This window comes from Canis aureus, chromosome 1 (genome assembly GCF_053574225.1).
Source record: "Canis aureus isolate CA01 chromosome 1, VMU_Caureus_v.1.0, whole genome shotgun sequence".
Taxonomy (NCBI): domain Eukaryota; kingdom Metazoa; phylum Chordata; class Mammalia; order Carnivora; family Canidae; genus Canis; species Canis aureus.
Genome location: NC_135611.1, coordinates 50,184,272 through 50,205,047, shown reverse-complemented (window position 1 = coordinate 50,205,047; position 20,776 = coordinate 50,184,272). Strand labels below are relative to the sequence as shown.

General features: G+C 40.4%; 1 protein-coding gene across 5 annotated transcripts in view; it reads right to left on the bottom strand.

Annotated features, from left to right (window-relative positions):
* The window catches only part of MAP3K4 (mitogen-activated protein kinase kinase kinase 4), a 110,773-nt gene that overhangs the window by 19,993 nt on the left and 70,004 nt on the right, over nt 1-20,776 (bottom strand). For 3 of the 5 annotated variants that reach the window (XM_077899228.1, XM_077899247.1, XM_077899239.1), the window contains exons 5-15: nt 19,318-19,464; nt 14,343-14,500; nt 11,992-12,108; nt 10,424-10,523; nt 10,238-10,321; nt 8,856-9,122; nt 7,480-7,629; nt 5,376-5,537; nt 4,784-4,917; nt 4,068-4,146; nt 3,259-3,337 (exon numbers count right to left, since the gene is read on the bottom strand). In XM_077899228.1, the coding sequence (XP_077755354.1) occupies nt 3,259-3,337; nt 4,068-4,146; nt 4,784-4,917; nt 5,376-5,537; nt 7,480-7,629; nt 8,856-9,122; nt 10,238-10,321; nt 10,424-10,523; nt 11,992-12,108; nt 14,343-14,500; nt 19,318-19,464 (1,477 nt within the window). The remainder of the gene's footprint in view (nt 1-3,258; nt 3,338-4,067; nt 4,147-4,783; nt 4,918-5,375; nt 5,538-7,479; nt 7,630-8,855; nt 9,123-10,237; nt 10,322-10,423; nt 10,524-11,991; nt 12,109-14,342; nt 14,501-19,317; nt 19,465-20,776) is intronic. The other 2 variants (XM_077899233.1, XM_077899254.1) reach the window with 1 other exon arrangement.

Here is a 20,776-nt window from a genome sequence, read left to right as displayed (position 1 = left end):
ATAAAGTACATGATGTACACAAAACAAACAATGTGACCCAGTTAGAGACTGAGATGTGTCATCTCTGTAATAAAACAGAGTTCTTTATGCTTGCTACATTTTTAGAAAGATTCTGGACCATGCTGACACTTGAACAGATTCTGAGTCAGGGACGGTCACTGTCATTTTCCTGAGTACATGGAGTTTTATTTAATTCCTTTAAACAAACAAGGAGGACCAGACACAGATTAAACAGGTTATTCTTTTTTCAGAACACATTTTCTTCTCTACTTAAATATTCTGGTAAAAATGAGATAAAATTTAAAATAAAAATTTACAGAGCCCTTGCCTAGTGATTACAGAAACGCTGATAATTCTCTCCTCTGAACTAGACACAACTAGCATAGCATATGTGTTACATTTTGTCTATTTTGCCCTGACATGTGTCCTCTTCCTTTTGACTTGGTTTTAACCCTCCTTAATTTTTTAGGGGTCATATTTTCTCCTTATATGAATTTCACTCCACATTTTATTTAATCTACATATTTTCTCCTCATGTGAATAATTTTACTCCACATTTTATTTAATCTATGTATGCTTTATCCTAAGTGGAAATACATTCTTCTTCATGGTTCTGGTTGGTCTGTTGTCAATGATATTACACAGGAAAGACCAGAGTCCCCAAAATGGAGAGATCTGAAGGGAAAACTTGCAAAGCAAAAATTAAGCAATTTTTAAGAAAACAGTCAATTTGTGTCTCTGGCTCATTATCTCAACAGTTACAATAGTAAATGAAAGAACTCCAATAGTAACAAAGGTAAAAAAAAAAAAAAAAAAAAAAACAAACCAATAAAAATGCTTCAGGAAGGAAGGTGATGTCTTTAATTCAGCAAACATACTGGGGACTTCGGAGTCAAAAATCACTAGAAAACTTCCCCTTCAAGGTGTAAAAGAAAGACATGCTGCTAGAACACATGCATGCAAGTTTCACATTCTTCATATGAACATTTCTTTTAAGAGTTGATATAACTAACTGCTGCAAAACTGTGATATTTCATTGAAAAGAAAAGCCAAAAGGTCAATAAACATAAAACAGATGCTCCAATTTCACTGGCAGTTATTTACTACAGAGATGTTTTTCATGGCAAAAACTAACAAAACAAATGTCCACAAGGAAATGGTGCAAAGCACTGTACTATGCCCATAATGGACACAATGCAGCCCACTAAGGAGAATGAACTGGATCCCTACCTGATGACCAGAAGGAATATCTACAGTTGTCAGATAAGAGAAGCCAGAGATTAACATCTAATGTGATCCAGCTTTTATACAGCAAAACGAACAGCCCCGTCTGTGCTTGTGTGATGACAGGAGGATAAAGAAGGCACAGCGGAACGCACCTGTATAATTACGTGAGCACACAGAACCTGGGGAAGGCTCTCCACCAGGCTGTTATCGGTGGCCACAAGCGTAGAGCAGAGGGAAAGGAAGATGGTACACAGCGGGAATGATGGTTGCCATGCTCCCCTTTCACTACTGTTCTTGTAAGGAAAGAACATGAAACCAGATGCAGACTGCTGCCTTGCACAGAACACTACAGTTTACAAAATGTCATGACCTTAGGGAATCCACATTAGCATCTGATGTTGAGCACTTGCAGAGGAGGTTCAGTGAGGTTAAACAAGCAGCCCCAGGTCATAGGGCTATCAGGCAATCAGATTCTCAGCCACTCTGTTTCCACCAAACCACACACCCAGAAGACAAACAGCACCTCCAGCCTGCAGACAGCACTGCTAACCAGCTGTCCTACCAGCAGTTTGGGGACAGGCACATGAATAATTAGTGACCCCACGTTAGCAGTGATTACCTACCTATCAATCATGGAGGTACAACTATTTTTTGTTTCTTCCTTCCGTAGTATTTTTCTACCTTGAAATTTTTTCTACATGTACATTTTCTACATTTCTCTGCATACTCTATATTTTAATTTTGCTACCATGAAAATAATTCCATATATAGTAAAATATTTTAAAGAAGTGATTTTTACTGAATTATTGATCATGTATTATTAGTGAAATATTTTAGGAGAAAAGAAAATCAAAGTTTTCAGGATAATATGACTATTCAAAAAATTTCATAAGAATAGAGAATGTTATAAAATTATAATATTATATAAAATGTTCAAAGAGTTTTGTGAATGCTTTCATTTTGTAACAGCTCTGGGAGAAAAGGTATAAACTGAGTAACTGAATGAATTTTAAAAACAGAGAAAGCATTAAAACCTGGTCTACTGAATTTTCTGTATCTAGCAAGTACCTTTAAGATACAGTTCCTGCTCAATAAATTTATCATTTATGAATTATTTTATTCTGTGTAATTTAAACTGTTTTAAAATTTCTAAGTTTATATTTATGGATGTTTATTGCATATAAATACATTTTTACTTTTATTTACTATTTCAAGAATGGGGGAAAGCACAGTCTTTTTCTGATACATTCTGTCTTAAAGTTTCAACATACTCCATAAAACTGTATACTAAACTGTAACTGAAAACTATAATGAAAGTATGTCACAACACAAGTTAACCTGTGTTTTTTGTTTGGTTCGGTTTTTTAAGTCAAATCAACTAGGAATACACTCTGTTGTTTGGGAAATTCTTAGCTGTAGAGAATAAAACAAACTTATTCTCCATCAAAAGGTGAGGAAGGAGGCAGAACGACCACACTCATCCACCTGCAGGAAAGGAAGGCCCTTGCTCCCTAACAGCCAGCCATCTCTCCAAGTCCTTCCTTCCCAGAAGAAGAGACTTTAAGGGGGTGGACAGAATCAGTGTTGGCGTGCAAAAAAATAATTAATTAATTAAAACGTGTAGTTTAACACTTGCTGGCAGGCAGTAAATACCCTGTGCTGGCATTTTCACCTTCCTGTGAACTGAGTATTGGAGTTCTCCATATACACACCTCATTCCTGTCACTGTCATCTCCCTGAATATTGTTAAAGAACCTCTCTACAGGGGATCCCTGGGTGGCACAGCAGTTTAGCGCCTGCCTTTGGCCCAGGGCGCGATCCTGGAGACCCACTTCGGGCTCCCGGTGCATGCAGCCTGCTTCTCCCTCTGCCTGTGTCTCTGCCTCTCTCTCTCTCTCTCTCTCTGTGACTATCGTAAGTAAAAAAAAAAAAGAAGAACCTCTCTACAGGTGAAGCATGAATGGCTGCAACTGTAAGATGACGCGCTTGCCCAAGGAGGTGCTAGGGGAAACGTTCTAACTGCCATCTTACCAAGGTACAAACCTGTAACAGGACTGTGTGGCTTTCCTATCACATGGCCAATGCACTCATTCATCAAGGCTTGAAGACTCTAGGAAAATGGGAAAGGACAAGGGAAAGAATGTGCATTCTCTCAATTATAGCACAAATTAAGCTTTTATATTTAAAAGAAATATGCTATGCTATCCTTAGTGAATATTTTCAAAGTTCATTGAAAAGAAAATAGGTATAAAGATAAAATTAAACACAAACAACACATAATTTAAAATAATAATAATTTATACCATTAAATTTTTATAAATAAGAGCAAATTAGCATTCAAGTCCCCATAATGCAATGATGTGCACAAGCAAGGGACTTCTATAATCGTCTCTACTATTCAGGGGCTAACATGATTGAATTCACATGTTGAACATTGTCTCTTTGAGCTGATGGAATGTCCTGGAATAACAGTGATAATATTTAACATTTGGCATGCTCTTAAATGACACATGCTGAAGTAAAACAGCTAATCCTTATTCTTCATTAAACTGTTAAAAAGCAGCAACTAATAAGTCAGCACTTTATAAAACCTGAAACTGACAAATATTTTAGAAGTGTCAGGCTTCACAGCTAGCCACTGACTTAGTCGGTTGAACAATACTATTATAACAAAAACAGAACGTGGAATATCTTACTATGTTGCTAATAGTGCTTTAACTTTCAGCATTATCATTACAGTTATGAAAAAATATTTAAAAACAACTATTAAAAAATACACAATCAGAAACAGTGATCAACTTATTTCTTTAATAAAAAAAAAATTCTAGAATATTTCATACCAAGAAGTCATCTTCTGGCAAAGCTGAAATAAAGGCAGGTTCAATGGCTTGTAGAAAGTCAAAACCTTGGGTTGCCCACCTGTTACATGAGAAAGTTCAATAATCACAAAACCAAGAAAATGCTGTAGTAGTTTTAGTCTATACAATACTGAAAAGTAATCTGGAAAATTATCATCTAAAAAAAAATACACTTTTTGTCTTTATGTAAATGCCTGCAGTTGAGTAAATTTACAATGTGTTTTGAGAAAAAAAGGACAAACAGCTTCTTAATAAAGGAACTGGTTACCAATTTGTTTCCATTTATGTTCATAAAAGGCTTAAGTTTCATGAGGGAGGGAAAAAAATTAGCCATCAGGAAGACCTGTCCAGGGAGAATGTGAACTTCCTTAAAGTTCACTCATTATGGAACAATTTTTTTTTAAGTTTTCTAAGAATCATGGAGTTTTTTGGTTAATAGTTTCATTTAAAAATAAAACAAAGCAAAATCCTTTTACTGAAGAGTTCAAAATGCTCCTTTTTGTGTCATCTGCTCAGAAATCTCACATAAAATATACAAATGCAGTACTATCAATCCCACATCCCTCACTTATTCTTCCATTTTCCTGCTTCACAGTCTGCTCCAACTCTCTCTCTTTCTCTCTCTCTTTCTCTCTCTCTCTCTGCAGTAGGAGTACTGAGTTACTTGCAGCTCTAGGAAACATCTACTTGGTCATTACCTGGGTCTTGTACCTCGACCACTCTCACATTTAGTTAGGACATAGTTCATCCATTTCCGGGCAAAGCTTATATATTTGTCTCCTATCTTCTGTCTAAATTCTCCAGACATCAAACGAACAACTTCTTTATGATACTGTAAGAAGATTTTTGCATAAATCAAAATTAAGTAATGCTACATCTGTTTAAAATGTCATTTTTCTAAAAACAAAAAGCAAACTCCAATTGAAATTGACATATTTTCAAAAGGATAAAGACTTACAGATAATATTATGTCTTAAAATGCAGTTTCACCAATGTTTTACTAAATTCAAATTATGAATGTACTTTCATGATATTAAGTATCTCTTAAAGAAGGTTTTCAAATATAAGTAGAAAGCTAATGTTAGCACAAAACAAAAACTAGGCAACTCTGACAATTTCAAAGAAAACCAACATTTCTGATCCTCAGCAGTGGGTAAGATGACATTCTTGACTAAGCTGTGATTACAATCAGTAATCTGATTTGCTGTACAAGGTTCATAATACTTTTGGTAAGTAAGCCTCAGAGCAACTGCGAAGTTCACGATTCGTTTCCTCTTATTTTGAACCTACCTCGAACCCAAAGTTGTAGCCCTGAATCATTGCCTCTCGGTAGTACTGTTGCAATGTGACAGACTCTGATTCATCAACTTCCGCATCAAATTCTGAAGTGAACATGTGGTCCACTCGGTCAATGGCATCGCTTATTCTGTTGCAAAGCTCTAGTGCATCATTCTAAAGAGTCCCAAACCATAATTAATCCAAAAAAAGCAAATCACTTAATAGTTAACTATATTATAGAGGAAGATTTCTCTCATCATCACAGACATTAACAATCATTGCAATATATTTTGGTCATACTTATTTTGGTTATTCAAAAATAAAGGAAATGTATTATTTATTTATTCATTATTTTCATCTTTATTTGTATTAGATATTCTTTAACATCTTATGAAATAAAAGAGAAAAAAGCCATTTATAATAATAATGCCTAATGACTATGTGGTCTTTAAATAGATGCTCTCATTCAATATTTTGTGTATCAACCACTAGCTGCTTTTTTGCCCTGGGTGGTTGCTAAAGTATGATTTCAATCTAACAGGAAGACTCTGTATTGTCCTCTTAGCTCCCTGCCACTCCCTAGGTTCAGAGGTTCTCAGTTGGGGTCGATTTTACCCCCTTCTGCCAAGGGGACATTGGCAATATCTATTTTGGTTGTCCAAACCTAGGGAGATGGGGGTGAAATCTACTGGCATCTACAGTGTAGAGCCCATAAATGCTGCTAAACATCCTACAAAATAGGACAACTCCCCCCAAAACAAAGAATTATTGACCGAAAATGTCAATGCTGCAGAGGCTGGAAATCCCTGCCCTAGTTCACACTGTTGTCTCCCTAAGCAGGACGACAATCACTCCAAATTGGACCCCCTTCCACTCACTCTCACACACACGTGTATGTACACATGGTCTCCACTGGTAATATCCTAAATACCTTTCCAAACTATTCTCCCTAGATCTTCAACTATTTGATGTGGCTTCGAAAAAATAAAATCCCAAATCTCTCAATAGCCTGATTTTTGCCCACCTGATTTTACTAGCCTTATCTCCCATGACTTTCCACTGTACATACGAAGGTCTAGTCAAGTCAGACTATTTGATATTCAGTGACCAGTCCCAGCACCCTGACCCAGGGATGCCAATGCCCAAATGTTCCTTCCCGGTTTGTATCTTCTGAAATCCTCCAAGCTAAAATGCCCCCATGGTGGCAGCTTCCAGATGTGACCAGGAGGATCTAGCATCTCCCTTCTCAGTACTTCAGTGTCACAATTCAGGTCATACTCAATCCACTGTAAATTCCTTAAGCTCAAGAATAATCAATATCGTATATAATTTTGTACTCCCTGGAGTTCATTGATTTAAATTGAAAGAACAGTCTGCTGCACTGGTATTCGAGTGGGATGGCAACCGACGAGAGAACAAGTTTCTAGGCAAACGAGACAAATCAGATTGACAGAAGAAACAAGGCTTATCAAACTACTTATAGTTTCAAGAACTGCTGCTTCTTCAAGAAATCAAGCCTTACTGTGATGAAGGCATAACTGATGGCTTGTAGAAAAGTGCAGATCAGACCAAAGCCAATGAGCAGAAGGCCAGGTAGGGGTAGTGAAAACAGGAGATAATGGGAAAAGAAGGTGAGGCTCTGGCTTGCCCTGAACTTCGAAGGGCTAGTGCCTATCTACAACCGGCTGTCTCTACTACATTTAATTTTACTGAATTATCAGTTAAATAAAAGAAAAAAATAAATTTTCTTTTAGATTACACATTACTGACATATATATGGAAGTACCTCTAGCAAATACTTGTCATTGCTAAAGAAGAAAGAAACCTGGATGAGGAGTAAAGAGATCTAAATTCTAGGTAGGCTACTAACCAACCATGTGGCCACTCAGAAGTCACATAACTGGTCCAATTTCTATCCCTTCCAATTCTAACACTTTATGGTTCCAAGACAGATCTGGGAAGTCTTTAGTGAAGACATGGGACAATGTTTATTGGGAAGAGGAAGAATGGTGAGGACCTTGTAAGACTTTGGGTTCCTTGGTTGATATGACACTGTAGCACACAGACCCTTCCACACTAAAACCAAGGGGTTCAGGCGGAGGTGGCAGCGACATACTTTTAACTGCTGTAAAGCTCTGGCGATGACCGGCTGACTGGACGTCTGCTCCTGGCGGAGAGTCATGAGTCCCTCGATGGACTGCTGGAAAGCTTTTCTCTGGATGGTGAGATGTGCAGACTGCATGACAACTAGTAAAAGGTTATCCACCTGGGAGGAGAATTAAGCACAGGACTGAAAATCAGATCCACTTACTGTTTCCCATTCTAGCTCAATCCTTAGTCCAGAACAATGCCAACCTCATCAGGGCTACCAGTAGCTCAGTACTCCTGCAGCAGTATATGTGTATGTGCGTGTGTGTGCGCGTGTGTCGGAGCAGCCTATGAAGCTGGAAAATGCAGGAATAAGAGAGGGTGAGATGAGTGGCCTTCCATGAAACAGAAGAAAACGAGACTTTATTATTTTTTTCTTTTAAGTGACAGTGAGTCACTGTAGGAGTCTGCATAGAAGAGTGTGTGATGTGATCAGTTATATATTATAACGTCATTTTCCAAGTATCCAAAGACACACACACACACACACACACACACACACACACACACACAGGCTTCGAGAGAGGGCAGGTGAGGCTGGAAGCAGGGAAACTAAGTGTGACACTGCAATAGGCCAGGACAGGATGATAAAGTCTGACCCTGGCAGTGGCTCTGGACAGCAGAGAGTGTCATTTCCCGGAAATGCTTTGGGTGTGTGAGGGCTGGTGATGACCTGGAAGGGTAAAAGAATTTCTGTTGATTGTCACATTCTGGCTTAAAGAACTGAGTGGACAGAGCACCATTCTCTGAGACAGGGAGCACAAGTGGAGGAGTGGGTCATGTGAAGCCAAAAGGACAGGAAGCCAGGGTGTTCAGCTCTGGCCAAGCTGAGTCTGAGGTGTATATGAGCACTCACCACCAACGTCCGGAGTGAGCACAGAGAGAATGAGAAGACTTCTTAAAGGTTTTAATTAACGAGCTCTACAAACCATCATGGGATCTCTGTAGGGTAGGCAGGTAACAGCCTTTACTACACAGTGTTAACTAACACCAGGTAAACCACAGTGCTCGAAGAAGGAGAATTTCTGAATTACAAATTAAATGAGGGTGATAATTCCTTTTAGATCATGAGTATACTGATTACAGCTGAACTACGTACAGATGTATTTCAAATATTCCAATATAATTTAATATACTTATAGAATTTGAAGGAATATCTTAGTACAAGTTGTAATACAAAATTACTAAAACATTGAGGCCTATTCTTAAGAAGCCCACGCTTGAGATGACTATGGCAGCTAAACCAATCACTCAGGGGCTGCTAACAATTTTTTTTTTAGTAACTAATACCACTTCAACACAGGGATGTGAGCAATGGCTACAGGAACTGGCAGTGACACATACCTGCATGCTTCTCAGGGTGTCGACGGTCTCGACCTGAGGCACAATTTTGACAGGTCGCACTTCCCATGAGGCCCAACTATCCTCTGAATCCCGAGCGCGATCACTCTGCTTGGTTAGCAACAGATAGGCATCAATCAGTACATCATCGGACTCTTTCGAGCAATCTTTTCCTGCGGCTGCATTGAGTAACTGCAAAATAATGTTCTTCTCCTCAGCAAGAGTGTCTGGAACAAACACTTGCAAGTTTTCTAAGCCAGGAATCTGTACCTGCAGAAGAAATGATCCAGAATCTCAGATGAGGGAATGTCACATGCTATAAAAATGTTATTTAAAATAAACAAAACCAGGAAAAGACAAGCAGGTGTGAGAAGGTGTTGAGGGCACTGCAAGAATCCCACTCCAATGTGACTGAAGTCAGGGAGAGCACGGGGGTGCTGTGCTGGAGGCCTGGTAGAGCTTCTCCACCCACTGGGCAATCCTCTATTTTATTGTCAATAAGCAAGAAAATACCCTTCAGAGGAGGAATGCCAGCCTGAAACGACCTCAATCGATGCTACTTTCTAATAATTATGGAAAGTCATCTGACTTGGTAAAAAGACAAATATGGATTCGCTAATCATTCTTGGTGGGGGATCACAAGAAGCCTTTTAAAGATCATTTTAATAAGGATTGTGCAAATCACATATAAGTACAGGTGGGATAAAATCTCCAGTAACAGTATCATACAGAGAATCTACAAGTACTGAAACTCAAATAACTTTAATGGTGGAGCAAAGATAAGGACTCAAAAAGGAGCTCTAGTGATGAGCAGGGCACTGATGGCAGAAGGTCCTGTAAAAAGTCTGAACTCTTTCAGGAAATGTAAAGGTAAAAAACAAAACTACTACTTAAAAATCAATTATCAGAGGCACCTGGGGGGCTCAGCCAGTTAAGCATCTGAACTCAGGTCATGATCCCCGGGGTCCTGGGACCGAGCCCCAAGTCAGGCTCCCTGCTTAGCAGGAAGGCTGATTCTCTCTCTGCTGCTCTCCCCACCCCCCTCCATCGTGCTCTCTCGCTCTCAAATAAATGAATAAAATCTTTTTTTAAAAAATCAATGATTATTTCATTATTTTGCACTATTTTAGATACATTATTTTAAATACATATAACTAATATTAGTACAAGTAAATATTTGATTACTTTATTTGCATTCTATAAGCAAGTTAGTAAGTCTGAAAAAGTTTGTTTTTCTGATTATTTCACTGAAAAATTATGAGAAAGTCTTATCACTGGAATCAATATATCACCAGCAAAGCCTGCAAAATTTACTATCTGGATCATTAAGAGAAAATTTTCCAGGAAAGGCAAAATATTCCAATTACACCATCTTTAATATTTACCTTAACATACTGTTTTGATTTCAGAACATCCAGAAGGTCTCTAATGGGGGCTGAAAGTATGAACTCTGCTGCTATTTCCAGGTCCTAGAATCACAGTTACAAAGAAACTTCTTTAGGGTTAACTTTAAAAAAAATAATAAGATAAAAGAAAAAAATTGTAAAAATCAATCAGGATTGTGAACTCACCTTTCTCAACATTTTAGCAAATCCAAGCGCCTTGGAGGCTCTTTCTCTAGCTTCGTGAAAAAGCTCCTTCAGAGCTCGACTGATCTCTATAACGGATCTCCTGCAAAGATGATTGAAATCCAGTTAGGGTATGTTAGAGTATATCAAGAAATAGAAATAAGGATGAAGCAAATTCCAAATCATATTAATAAAGACTGAAAAAAATGAGAAAAAGCAATTATTGAAAATGTACTTGAAATATTCAGAAGCTTGCTCTCTTGTGGTTTTTAGAAACCATTTGTATTGTTCAAATAAGTAAGGCACATACAATAACATGCAAATAACAGTAAACTTAATTTTCTAAAGATTTCCTTATAATAACTTCTTGGAGTTTGAAATAAAGTTCTTAAGTTGACTACCAGCTCAGAATCTTACTAAGGAGGAATATATATAGACACAATGGCAGGCTGGTAAATGCTTAACAACTGGCTCCCCTCAAAGAACTATCGTATGTGGTGTTTGGTGATTTTTGGGGGTGTATAGGCTCCACCATTCCTGCCTGCAGGTTACCAGTGTGACAGCACTGAACAATGACTGAAAAGATGTGTGCAATAGCACTTTTGCTCTCTGGAGCCAGGATGAGCCAGCCCCATCACACCACTGCACATGAGCCCACTTTTTAGATCCATCTCTAGTAAACAATCAGAGCATCATCAGAACTATTCTCTAGTTCGCCATCTTAGATCTCCAATTTTCCCTGCTTATTCTGAATCCATTGTGTTAGCACTCAAAACTGCAGGACCTTCTACAAACTGACTCATTTTGATCCTCAGCTATTGAGCATTGTCCCAGGTAAGAATCTGTGAGGACGCTTCTTGCTTTAACCCTGGCATGATAACATCTCAGGTGTTCTGAAACCCAAAATGTGTTTTTCATCAAATTTTGGATGGTGAGAGAAAACATTTCAGCTCCAGAGAAGTCAGTTCCCCCTGAACATTTCCTAAGGTTGAATCATATGATATCACTAGTAATTGGCCGCAAAATATGGCTGATATTGCCAAAAAACAGCAATTTAACCTGATCCAAGCTGAATACTATCTCACAGAAGTGGAGGAAATGCAATAGATGCATAAGCCATAGATTCATGTACTCAAGCTTAAAGTTTAACAGAAGGAATAAGCCACGCATAGAAACAGTAACAACATGCCAAGTATCATAAATGTCATATGCTATGAGGAGTCGGGGGGTGTGTGTAGCAGAAACATAAGTATTTAATTAGAGACATTTCAGGACACAGAGACGAATTCTGTATACTCATTTTTAGTTAACTTACACTCTCCCTCCCTTTTTCTAAAGACACTATTTTCATTAGGCTAACTAAATTCTAAGTTCATCTTCAAAGAAAATTTCATAGAAAATCCTAAGTAAGTAAGACACAAAAATGTAAGGTAGTAATAAAGAGAAGTCTTCAGGTCTACTATGGAAATTCCTAACACGGTTGAATTTCTGTTCAGAGCCCATTCTAGGCTCATCGCCATGAGCAGAAGTCAGTGAAATAAGGAAGGAGAAGAGAAGGAGTGAGGCTGCACCTTATTTCGTCTGAGGCATTGGAGTCGTCAGCGCTGGTCCAGAACTCTGCACAGCTCTCCTGCAAGCCGAACTCTAAAAAACTCCCTGTTGACTTCAGCAGCATCCCTGCAATGTCACTAGAGAACAAGAACAGGAATGTAAATCAGGGAAGAAAAATGGTCCTCGCTCATTCTACTTCTCGAATAGGACACTGAAAGAGTCACTGAAAGGGTCAGCTACTGTTTTAATAGTCTGAAAATCAGTAACAGAATTTTCTTTTACTATAAAATCATGATAAACGTGAAAAAGAGGAACTTTCCCATTAAGGGTAGGTACCTATCTTTGTTCTATTTCCACAGTTTTATCATAAACTTTAAAATCTTAAACTAGGGATCCCTGGGTGGCGCAGCGGTTTGGTGCCTGCCTTTGGCCCAGGGCGCGATCCTGGAGATCCGGGATCGAATCCCACATCAGGCTCCCGGTGCATGGAGCCTGCTTCTCCCTCTGCCTGTGTCTCTGCCTCTCTCTCTCTCACTATGTGCCTATCATGAATAAATAAAAATTTAAAAAAAAAAAAACTTAAACTATATTCAAAGCAGCTATGTAATTATTATATAAGTGTAATTTTCATCTTAAATGTCCAAAATGGTATAAAATAATATAAAATAGCCTCAAATATATATCTACAAGATGTTCTTAAAAGCTTAATAAACTAAACAATAGCATAAGAAAACAAAGTGAATTTCTTAAATACAACTGTTTTTCCAAATTTCCCCCACAATTAGCTTTTCATACCATCAACATGACATGTCTCACACAGCTGATGCTTCTCATTGAGTATGCAATCTAACTATGGGCTTAAAATGTAAATCCAAGTGTGTACAACAAATCCAAATGAGTGTAGTCAAGATTCAACAGCAGCTTACTGACCACTTTGCTCAAGGAAAAGAGCTTCTATCTAGTCAAAGAGAGCAGGTATGCATACAGACAGTGTCAGAGGGCTGGAGAGACCAAACTCAGCAGAAGGCCTGGCTACACTGGGCCCCCAGGCTATGCAGAGCAGTGAGTGGTGAATGGTAGTGGGAAGAGGGGCTCACTTGGGAGAGGAAGGGCAGTTGAGGAAGAACAATGAATATGATCTAAAGAGTTAAGTAAGAGGCCTGGTTGTGAAAAGAAATTGCACAATCTGAAAGGCATAGAGGGTGGTGGGGTAAGACTGAGAAAGCAAGCTGGGGCCATGATGAGGAAGGCCGTGTGTGTCGCGCTAACTGCCTGACCTTCGATTGGTGGGCAAAGAGGCCAGGCTTCAAAAGTAACCAGCGGGTAAGTGACCTGATTACAAATGCATACTCTCTCTTTTTTTTAAAGATTTTATTTGAGAAAAAGCGAGAGCAAGTAAGTGAGATAGAGAAAAAGAGCAGGAGCAGAGGGAGAGGCAGAGGGAGCAGGGAGCCTGACGCAGGACCCGAGGACCAGGAGGGATCAGGACCTGAGCCGAAGGCAGACATCCAGGTGTCCCACAAACCCATCTTCAAGAACAGTAGTATACAAGGATATCCACGAAGAGTTTACTCCACAAATACTGAGTATATGTTATGTACCAAGCAGCAGTGAGCAGAATAGATAAAAATCCCTCCAAAGAACAGAGGAAAAAACAAAAAATAAAGTAAAAAAGGAAAAGATATAATTCAGATATTGTTAAGTCCTATGGAGAGAAATAAAGCAGGAAAGGGAATGAAGATGGACCCCATGAGTAGGAATTTCCATTTTAAAGAAGGTGACACTTAAAGACCTAAAGGGAGTACAAAACAGGTCATCAAAGTAATTGGGGGGAGTGTAACTGGGGAAGAGTAGAGCGACCAGCACATGCAAAGGACCTCAAGTACAAGTGTGCTCAGCCTGGGAACACAATGGAGAAGCCCCTGTGGCTGTGCGGTAAGCCCAGGAGAGCCTAGCAGAAGAGGACAGAACTGCAGTGACAAGTCAGACTATGCCCACCTGATGGGCCACATTCCGGCACTCTCACTCTTCCTGAGGAAGAAGGGAAGCCGTGGAGTAGTTGGAACAGAGGAGAAAATGCTCTGATGTGCATTTTAACAAGATCACTCTGGCTGTGGCCCTGAGAACAGACCAAAGGGACAGAGGAGCCAAATAGAGAGACTCCTTGGAGAGCGCCTGCAGCCATGCAAGTGGGCTCAAAGCAGTGGGGCCTCCCCTCACCACAGTCAAAACTGTCTCCAGACGTTGCCAAATGTCCCCAGGTGGCAACCGGGCCCTGAGAGATGCACACATGCACACAACTGGTTGTCACATTCACACAACCAAACAGGCCGATGGGAAGCAGGCGGCTCAGGCGCACAAGGGCTCCTACCAGAAAAGTTTTCCAGCCTGGGCTTCTCCTCCCCGGATGTAATGGGTTATTTCTTTGGTGAAATTCCACTCTTCTTCTAACAGGTTTTTTAGACTATGGGATGCTTGAGGTAACTGCTGCAGCATTTGGATCCAGCTTCTCATGTAATCAAAATACACCTGAAAATACAAAAACATAATGGGAGATATCTGACAACGGAAGCCAGCAGCTCCCAACCTTCACCTCTGTCAACCCGGAAACGACACATCAGAAGGGCCAGGTGTAGGCGGACACTGAGACATGCAGCATGGAGAGAAGCAAGAGTCACAGTACTGCTGTCTGATCGAAGATCTCTCTTCAACTGCACAACTCAACTCCTTGGCAATTTAACCCATTATTTACAATCTCTGTACGTTACCAAGAAAATAAAATGTTCACAATGTACATAAAACTTATAAAACAAATCAAAATAATAGCACCCAGAAATGTTCATTATTAACATACTGTGAACATTATTCTTTTAAGAGGTTTGGATCTTTACTTGTGTAACTGCTTATTTTAACTTTAGACAGCATTTTCCTTGAGAAGAAATGAGTACACTTTTCCCACCATCCCTTCCTGACACCCAAATTTTTATGACATTGTTTTTTGTTTTCAAGATTTCTGACATATAAATTATGATTTCTAATCAAAATACCCAGTTTGTATCTACCGTAAGTCCTACGACAACAGCCTTCCCATTCCTAAGTTCTTGTTTAGATTCTCTGCCCTGAGACGTTTAAGGTATTACTCCACCTTTGAATGTTGTGTGTTGTTTGAACGAAGAACCATGACACCGGCCTCACCTCCCGCTGTCCCTGCTCGCCTTACACCCTGAGCTGCCTTGCCTTTTCTCTCCTTGGAGGTTCACAGGACTCTGGATCTAGTCCTGGATCTCAGTGACCTCACCAGGCTACATCTCAGGGTTCACTGGAATGAATGCTTTCTGAAATCCAGTACTAACTTTCAGTATGCAAACCTTAGATCTTTATTTCAAGAAAACTCTTCTGTTGTGTCTTTGGATGCTTCTGGGCCTCCGCCAGCCTGGCTTTGTGGTAGGAATCTGCAGTCTGGGGTCTGCATATGTGGAACCCACAACTTACAGATCTACCATCATCTTTGCCAAATGAAATAAATCCTTTAAATATGAGGCCAGGACTTTCCTTTGGCTTCTCAGAGTGCCACTTCCTCTCCCTGGCCTTCCTTAAATCTGGCCGTCTCCTGAGGACTGCACTTTTCTCTTACAGCCCGAGGGCTGCACGCAGTTGCCATCCTCATGTACATCACTGCTCTCTTCAAACCACTGCTCTTATGTTCTTAGTTAAAACCAAAACAAAAGAAATATCTGCCCCTTTAAGATTTACGTCATCAGACATACCATCGAACCCTCTCCACACACTGTCACCTACTGATTTCCAGCTGCCTGTCCTCCTCCGTCACACTCTGACATCTGACATAGTCTTCTCTCTGCCCCAGGCTCAGCCACCACACACGGTGATTCGCCCCCGTTCTTGTCATTACAGAAGAATCTCTAGGCCTCAAATCATCGATCCAAATAGACTGATTCTAAAACCTCATCTCCTGCTCCCAGTTTTCTGTTCAACTACCACCATGGTGACTGCTCTCTCATTTAAACCTTATCTGAACTCCAGGCCCCGAGTTTCTCTTCTCTCTCCAGGTCATCCCCCTTCCTCCACCCCTGTTCCTCCTTAATCAGCTTACAGCCCACACCGTTACCCTGTCCACTCACTGCTGCTGCCACCCCACACCCTCCCACCTCTCCCTTCCTTTTCAGCTCACTGCCTGCCAAACCCCAAAGCATGATGAGTCCAAAGAGCCCATTCACCACACCCACAACTCAAGGTGATGAGTGTCACAGGACAGGGAGGAGCCACTGCTCTACATATTGTAATCCCAACCACATGGTGTATGTTTCCGGTAATATTTATACCTCCACTCAGCACATTCTCTTTCTCCCTACAGCCACAGTTTGAAACACCTCCATTTTTGTCAAATGGCCAATGCCTACCCTTACTTATCTCACCCCTTCTAACAAAGGAAAAAAAGGCATTAGATATAAAATTCCTCATCTTCTCAATACCAAAAATGCACACCCATATATGACATGCCAATCTTCCCTTTTGAGCAGTGGCCAAGCTGAGCTTCCTCCCAGTCTCAATACTTGTGTTTGGAGACCCACCTGCTCATGGCATCTAAGGAAGCTCACACTATCAATTTCCCTCCTCTCTGATACGCATAGAATTCTATTCATCTCTTTTGCTGAACAAAAACAGTCCCAAAGGCATTCAAATGATCTCTAGTAAGTTCAATTTAAAAACCTCACTAAACCCATAGCCTTCCCTATTAACCCCACTGCCCAAGCCCAGCCTCTGCGGGGAACACCAGCTGTACACATCTCGGCTCTCTCCTTCTAATTCTTCCACAACTATCATCATCTTGTTCATCATTTTCACATTTTCATTCTTTTTATGTAGTTTCCTTGTGTCTATCACATGTTCCTACATCTCTATCGTGTTTAGGTTTTGATTATTTCTAAGGCCAGCACCACAGAAATGTGCTAATAACACCGTTTATAAGCTTCAATGTGGTTTGTTGCCTCAAACACTTGCCCTGGACCTGCACGTATACGTGCTTAGGTTTTCCAAGGATGATGATGTAACACAGAGCAAAGCCCCAAAGTCACACACATTCTGCATCACGACCTGCTAACCACTCTTCCTCTTACCCTATGAGGCTCTCATTCGGCAGTCCTTCTCAGTTAGCAGGCTACATTGAGACAGCACAAGTGTCTCTACTTATGTTCCTCTGTCTTGCAGATCTGCCACCAACAAGTCCTCCACGGGGACTCCTCCTGCCTCTCTCCTGACTGTTCACACCCCCAGATATTCCTATCTGGGCTATGAGATATTCAGAGCTTGTACTCACCCTCATTTCAGCCCAAATTTCAAGGCAAATATAACAGTGTTTTGGTCAGGAAGGAGAAGAGAGCACTGTAGCCAATTTCGTCCTCTACTGAACATGGAATTTCTTTCTTCATTGTTTTTGGCGAGTTGCAAGAGAAGGGTATTGTGGTATACATAATGTGATTGACTTTTGAAAGGCCATTCTTTCCCCCCTTCCTAACAAAATCACTGATTTTGTTTGGGTTCCTCCAGTTTTCAAAACATGCCCCTGCCATTAGCCATCAAGCATACAATTTTAAAATCACTGGTAATTTCTAGCTCTTCATCTGTGAAATTATGGGGATTAATTGTAGCTCTAAGGAGTACTTCACTTACCCTGCACCTCAGATGGCCCATAGATATGCTACAGACACTGAAGTTGAAGGACCTGGAGGGCACAGTTCACCTGCCTGATTCTCTTCCTGCCTCAGTGACTGCATGCTAAAGGGTGCCATGCATGCCTTTATAAAACTACCAAATACAGCAAAGCACTTTTTGTCTTTTTAAACTCCTGCTTTAACCATCCACTGAGAGAGAGAGAAAATAATCTGCTTTTGTTTTTTTACCATGACTTTCCAATGATAAAGACTCTTCTGACATAAGAAATATATGGTATTTCAAAATGTGGCCACATTTTACACTCTCTGGTCTTTTATGCATTCTCCCCAAACAATTAGGAAATCATTTCGAACTCAAAATTATTTCTAATATGTTAGATATTACAAGTCCCAATGCTACCCTCGTTCTTCTTTCTATCTTTCCATGATAGAGGCTAGAAAGCTAAATATTTGAATCTCTAGTCTCCACTACAGTCAAGAGGCATACAAACAGGTCTGGCCAATACAACACAGGGGAAACCTGTTGGGCATGGCTTCCAGGAAAGCTCTCCCTGTTTTGCACTGAGCTGGCAAGGATACTTTTTCCCTTTTGCTCTTTTTCCTTCCTTCTAACCTAAAAAGTGGGGATGCTCTCTGGAGGTGCTGCAGCCATCCCGAGGCAGAATACAGCGAAGTATCACACAACACATGTCTTGAAAACATTCCAAAAACAACATGCCCATGAGCATTGTCATTCTTACATTGTTTCATTGACCTGCCACATGACACAATCATCTGCACATATACTCTAATGAATCCAACCCATATTTGCCTATACTAATACTCTGCCAGGCATGATGAAAGACACGATAACTTCAAGCTACAGCCTCTGGCTTACAAAGCTTCCAGGCCAGTAGGGGAGAGCTGAGAACAGCTGCCCTGAGAGTACACGGGAGGTACAGCTAAGTGCACATTAGGTTGAAGTTGTCAGATAGAGCTTTCCAGGGAAAAGTAAAAGTTGCAAGGAAGTCTTAACTGGGTAGATAAGGAAAAGGGACATGTCTACCAGGAGGGAGTAATATGAGCAAAAGGACAGAGGTTAACAAGCACAAGTAAGCACAACATGTGGTGTGAGAAGCCTGGGGAGCTCCTCTAGGGAAGAGATCAAAGTAAGTCTGCTCCTGCCAGATCACAGTATTTACAATCTCTCCAATGCACGTGGTTCCTCAGCTAAGTCCTGACTCGGGGTAAGAGCTCCCAGATGCCCCCAAGGCTAGTTTAGAGGACCGTCTCCAAGTCACCATGGCACCCCAGCAGAATAAGAAGCCCTTACTGCTCACTACTGCCTTCCCAGTCCCAGCTCAGGTAGGCCTTACAGAAACGGCTGACGAGAGACAGTTCAATAAACTAGGACCACACTAGGACTCCATTTCTGGGCCATTATGCTGTAAGAAGAAGAATCTTACAGTTAAACAATGAACTAGGGTAAGTTGTCAAAAATTCTAATATAAAGACCACTGAGGATTTAGGAGAAACAAATTTAATCCAATACTAGATGAAAAAATCAGGTTAAAGAAATGTTGCCCTCCTCCCTCACTGGCTCTCTATCTCTCTTGCTCTCTCTCTCTCTCTCTCATGCATGCACACACAAGGATCGCCAACCCCCACGGGTCTCACCATCAGCATTTTGTGCAGGTCCTCCTCAAAGGCGTCGATGTTGCAGTCAGTCTTCTGCAGGTCGGCCAGCACCTCGTGCAGCATGAACTGGTAGTACTGCTTCATCAGAAGGCCGCCCTTTAGCACCTCTTTACACTCCCTCACCAGCTGCAGGAGATGGGCACAAGCTCAGTCACCACACACCCTCACCACATCATCTGGCAGTTTCACACAACTTCCTCTTAATCCTCAAAACCTCTGAAAGTCCTCAAGTATTTTCCAATTCTTCATCAGTTCAGTTTATATAAATACCTTAGGAGTCTTGATTAAGAACAGAATAGTGAAAATAAAAGTAGCTAACGTTATAGCAGCAATACACATACACACAGAATACATCATCCAGGCAAATACTGATTTGTGAAAATATATTCCCCTACAAATACATTTACATAGAAAATAAATCCCATGGAGAAAGATCTATTTCTCTACTAGTTTGAGTTATATAAGACAAGGGATAGGAGAGAAAAATCTTCTAATGAAACTGATGATTTCTGTCCAAAAACACAATACTGATTCACATAAACTTACATGCCACAGAGCATGACAATCTTTGTAATAATTTAGCATAGCAACTACAGTGATTTGTGGTCTTTACCATCAAAAGCCTTTAATCATCACAAAAATCATCCTGAGATCAATCTGATGACATGAGATGGAAGTCCAGGGAAAGCAAATGTAAACAAAAAGCTGAGCACCACCGCCAGGTGCACGCCCTGCAGGTGATGCTGGGGAGGAGAAGGGTTGACACGGGATGACTGACCTTAAAGTCCTTTCATCACAATACTTATCAGATACTATCACAGTATTATTTAAAACAATGGGGATTGGGCAGCCTGGGTGGCTCAGCGATTTAGCACCTGCCTACAGCCCAGGGCCTGGTCCTGGAGTCCCAGGATCGATTCCCACATCAGGCTCCCTGCATGGAGCCTGCTTCTCCCTCTGCCTGTGTTTCTGCTTCTCTCTCTCTCTCTCTCTCTCTCCCTGTGTCTCTCATGAATAAATAAACAAAATCTTAAAAAAAAGGGAGGGGGGATTAAATAAATTATGATGTACCTATATAGCAGAGCACTACTGTGGCCATTTAAAATCTTATTTTTGAAAAATATTTAAGGGTAAAAACCATACGCATATTTTTTCTTTTACTTGTATGTGTAGGAAAAACAGATGGATAAAAATATACTAAAAGAGTTACAGTGGTTACCTCTGAGTGGCAGCATAATAGGAAAAGTTTTCATTTTTGTCTGTATCATTTTCTGTACTCTTCAAATATTCTAGAATAAATATGGATTGCTCTTATAAACATAATTTCCTCTTTAAAGTATTCTAAAAATAATAACCTACGATAAGAGAGCCATGGCTGGAGTCAAATCTATTAAAAGCTGTTCTGTTCAGATGCAAATTTCTCTGGCAAAGAGGTCAC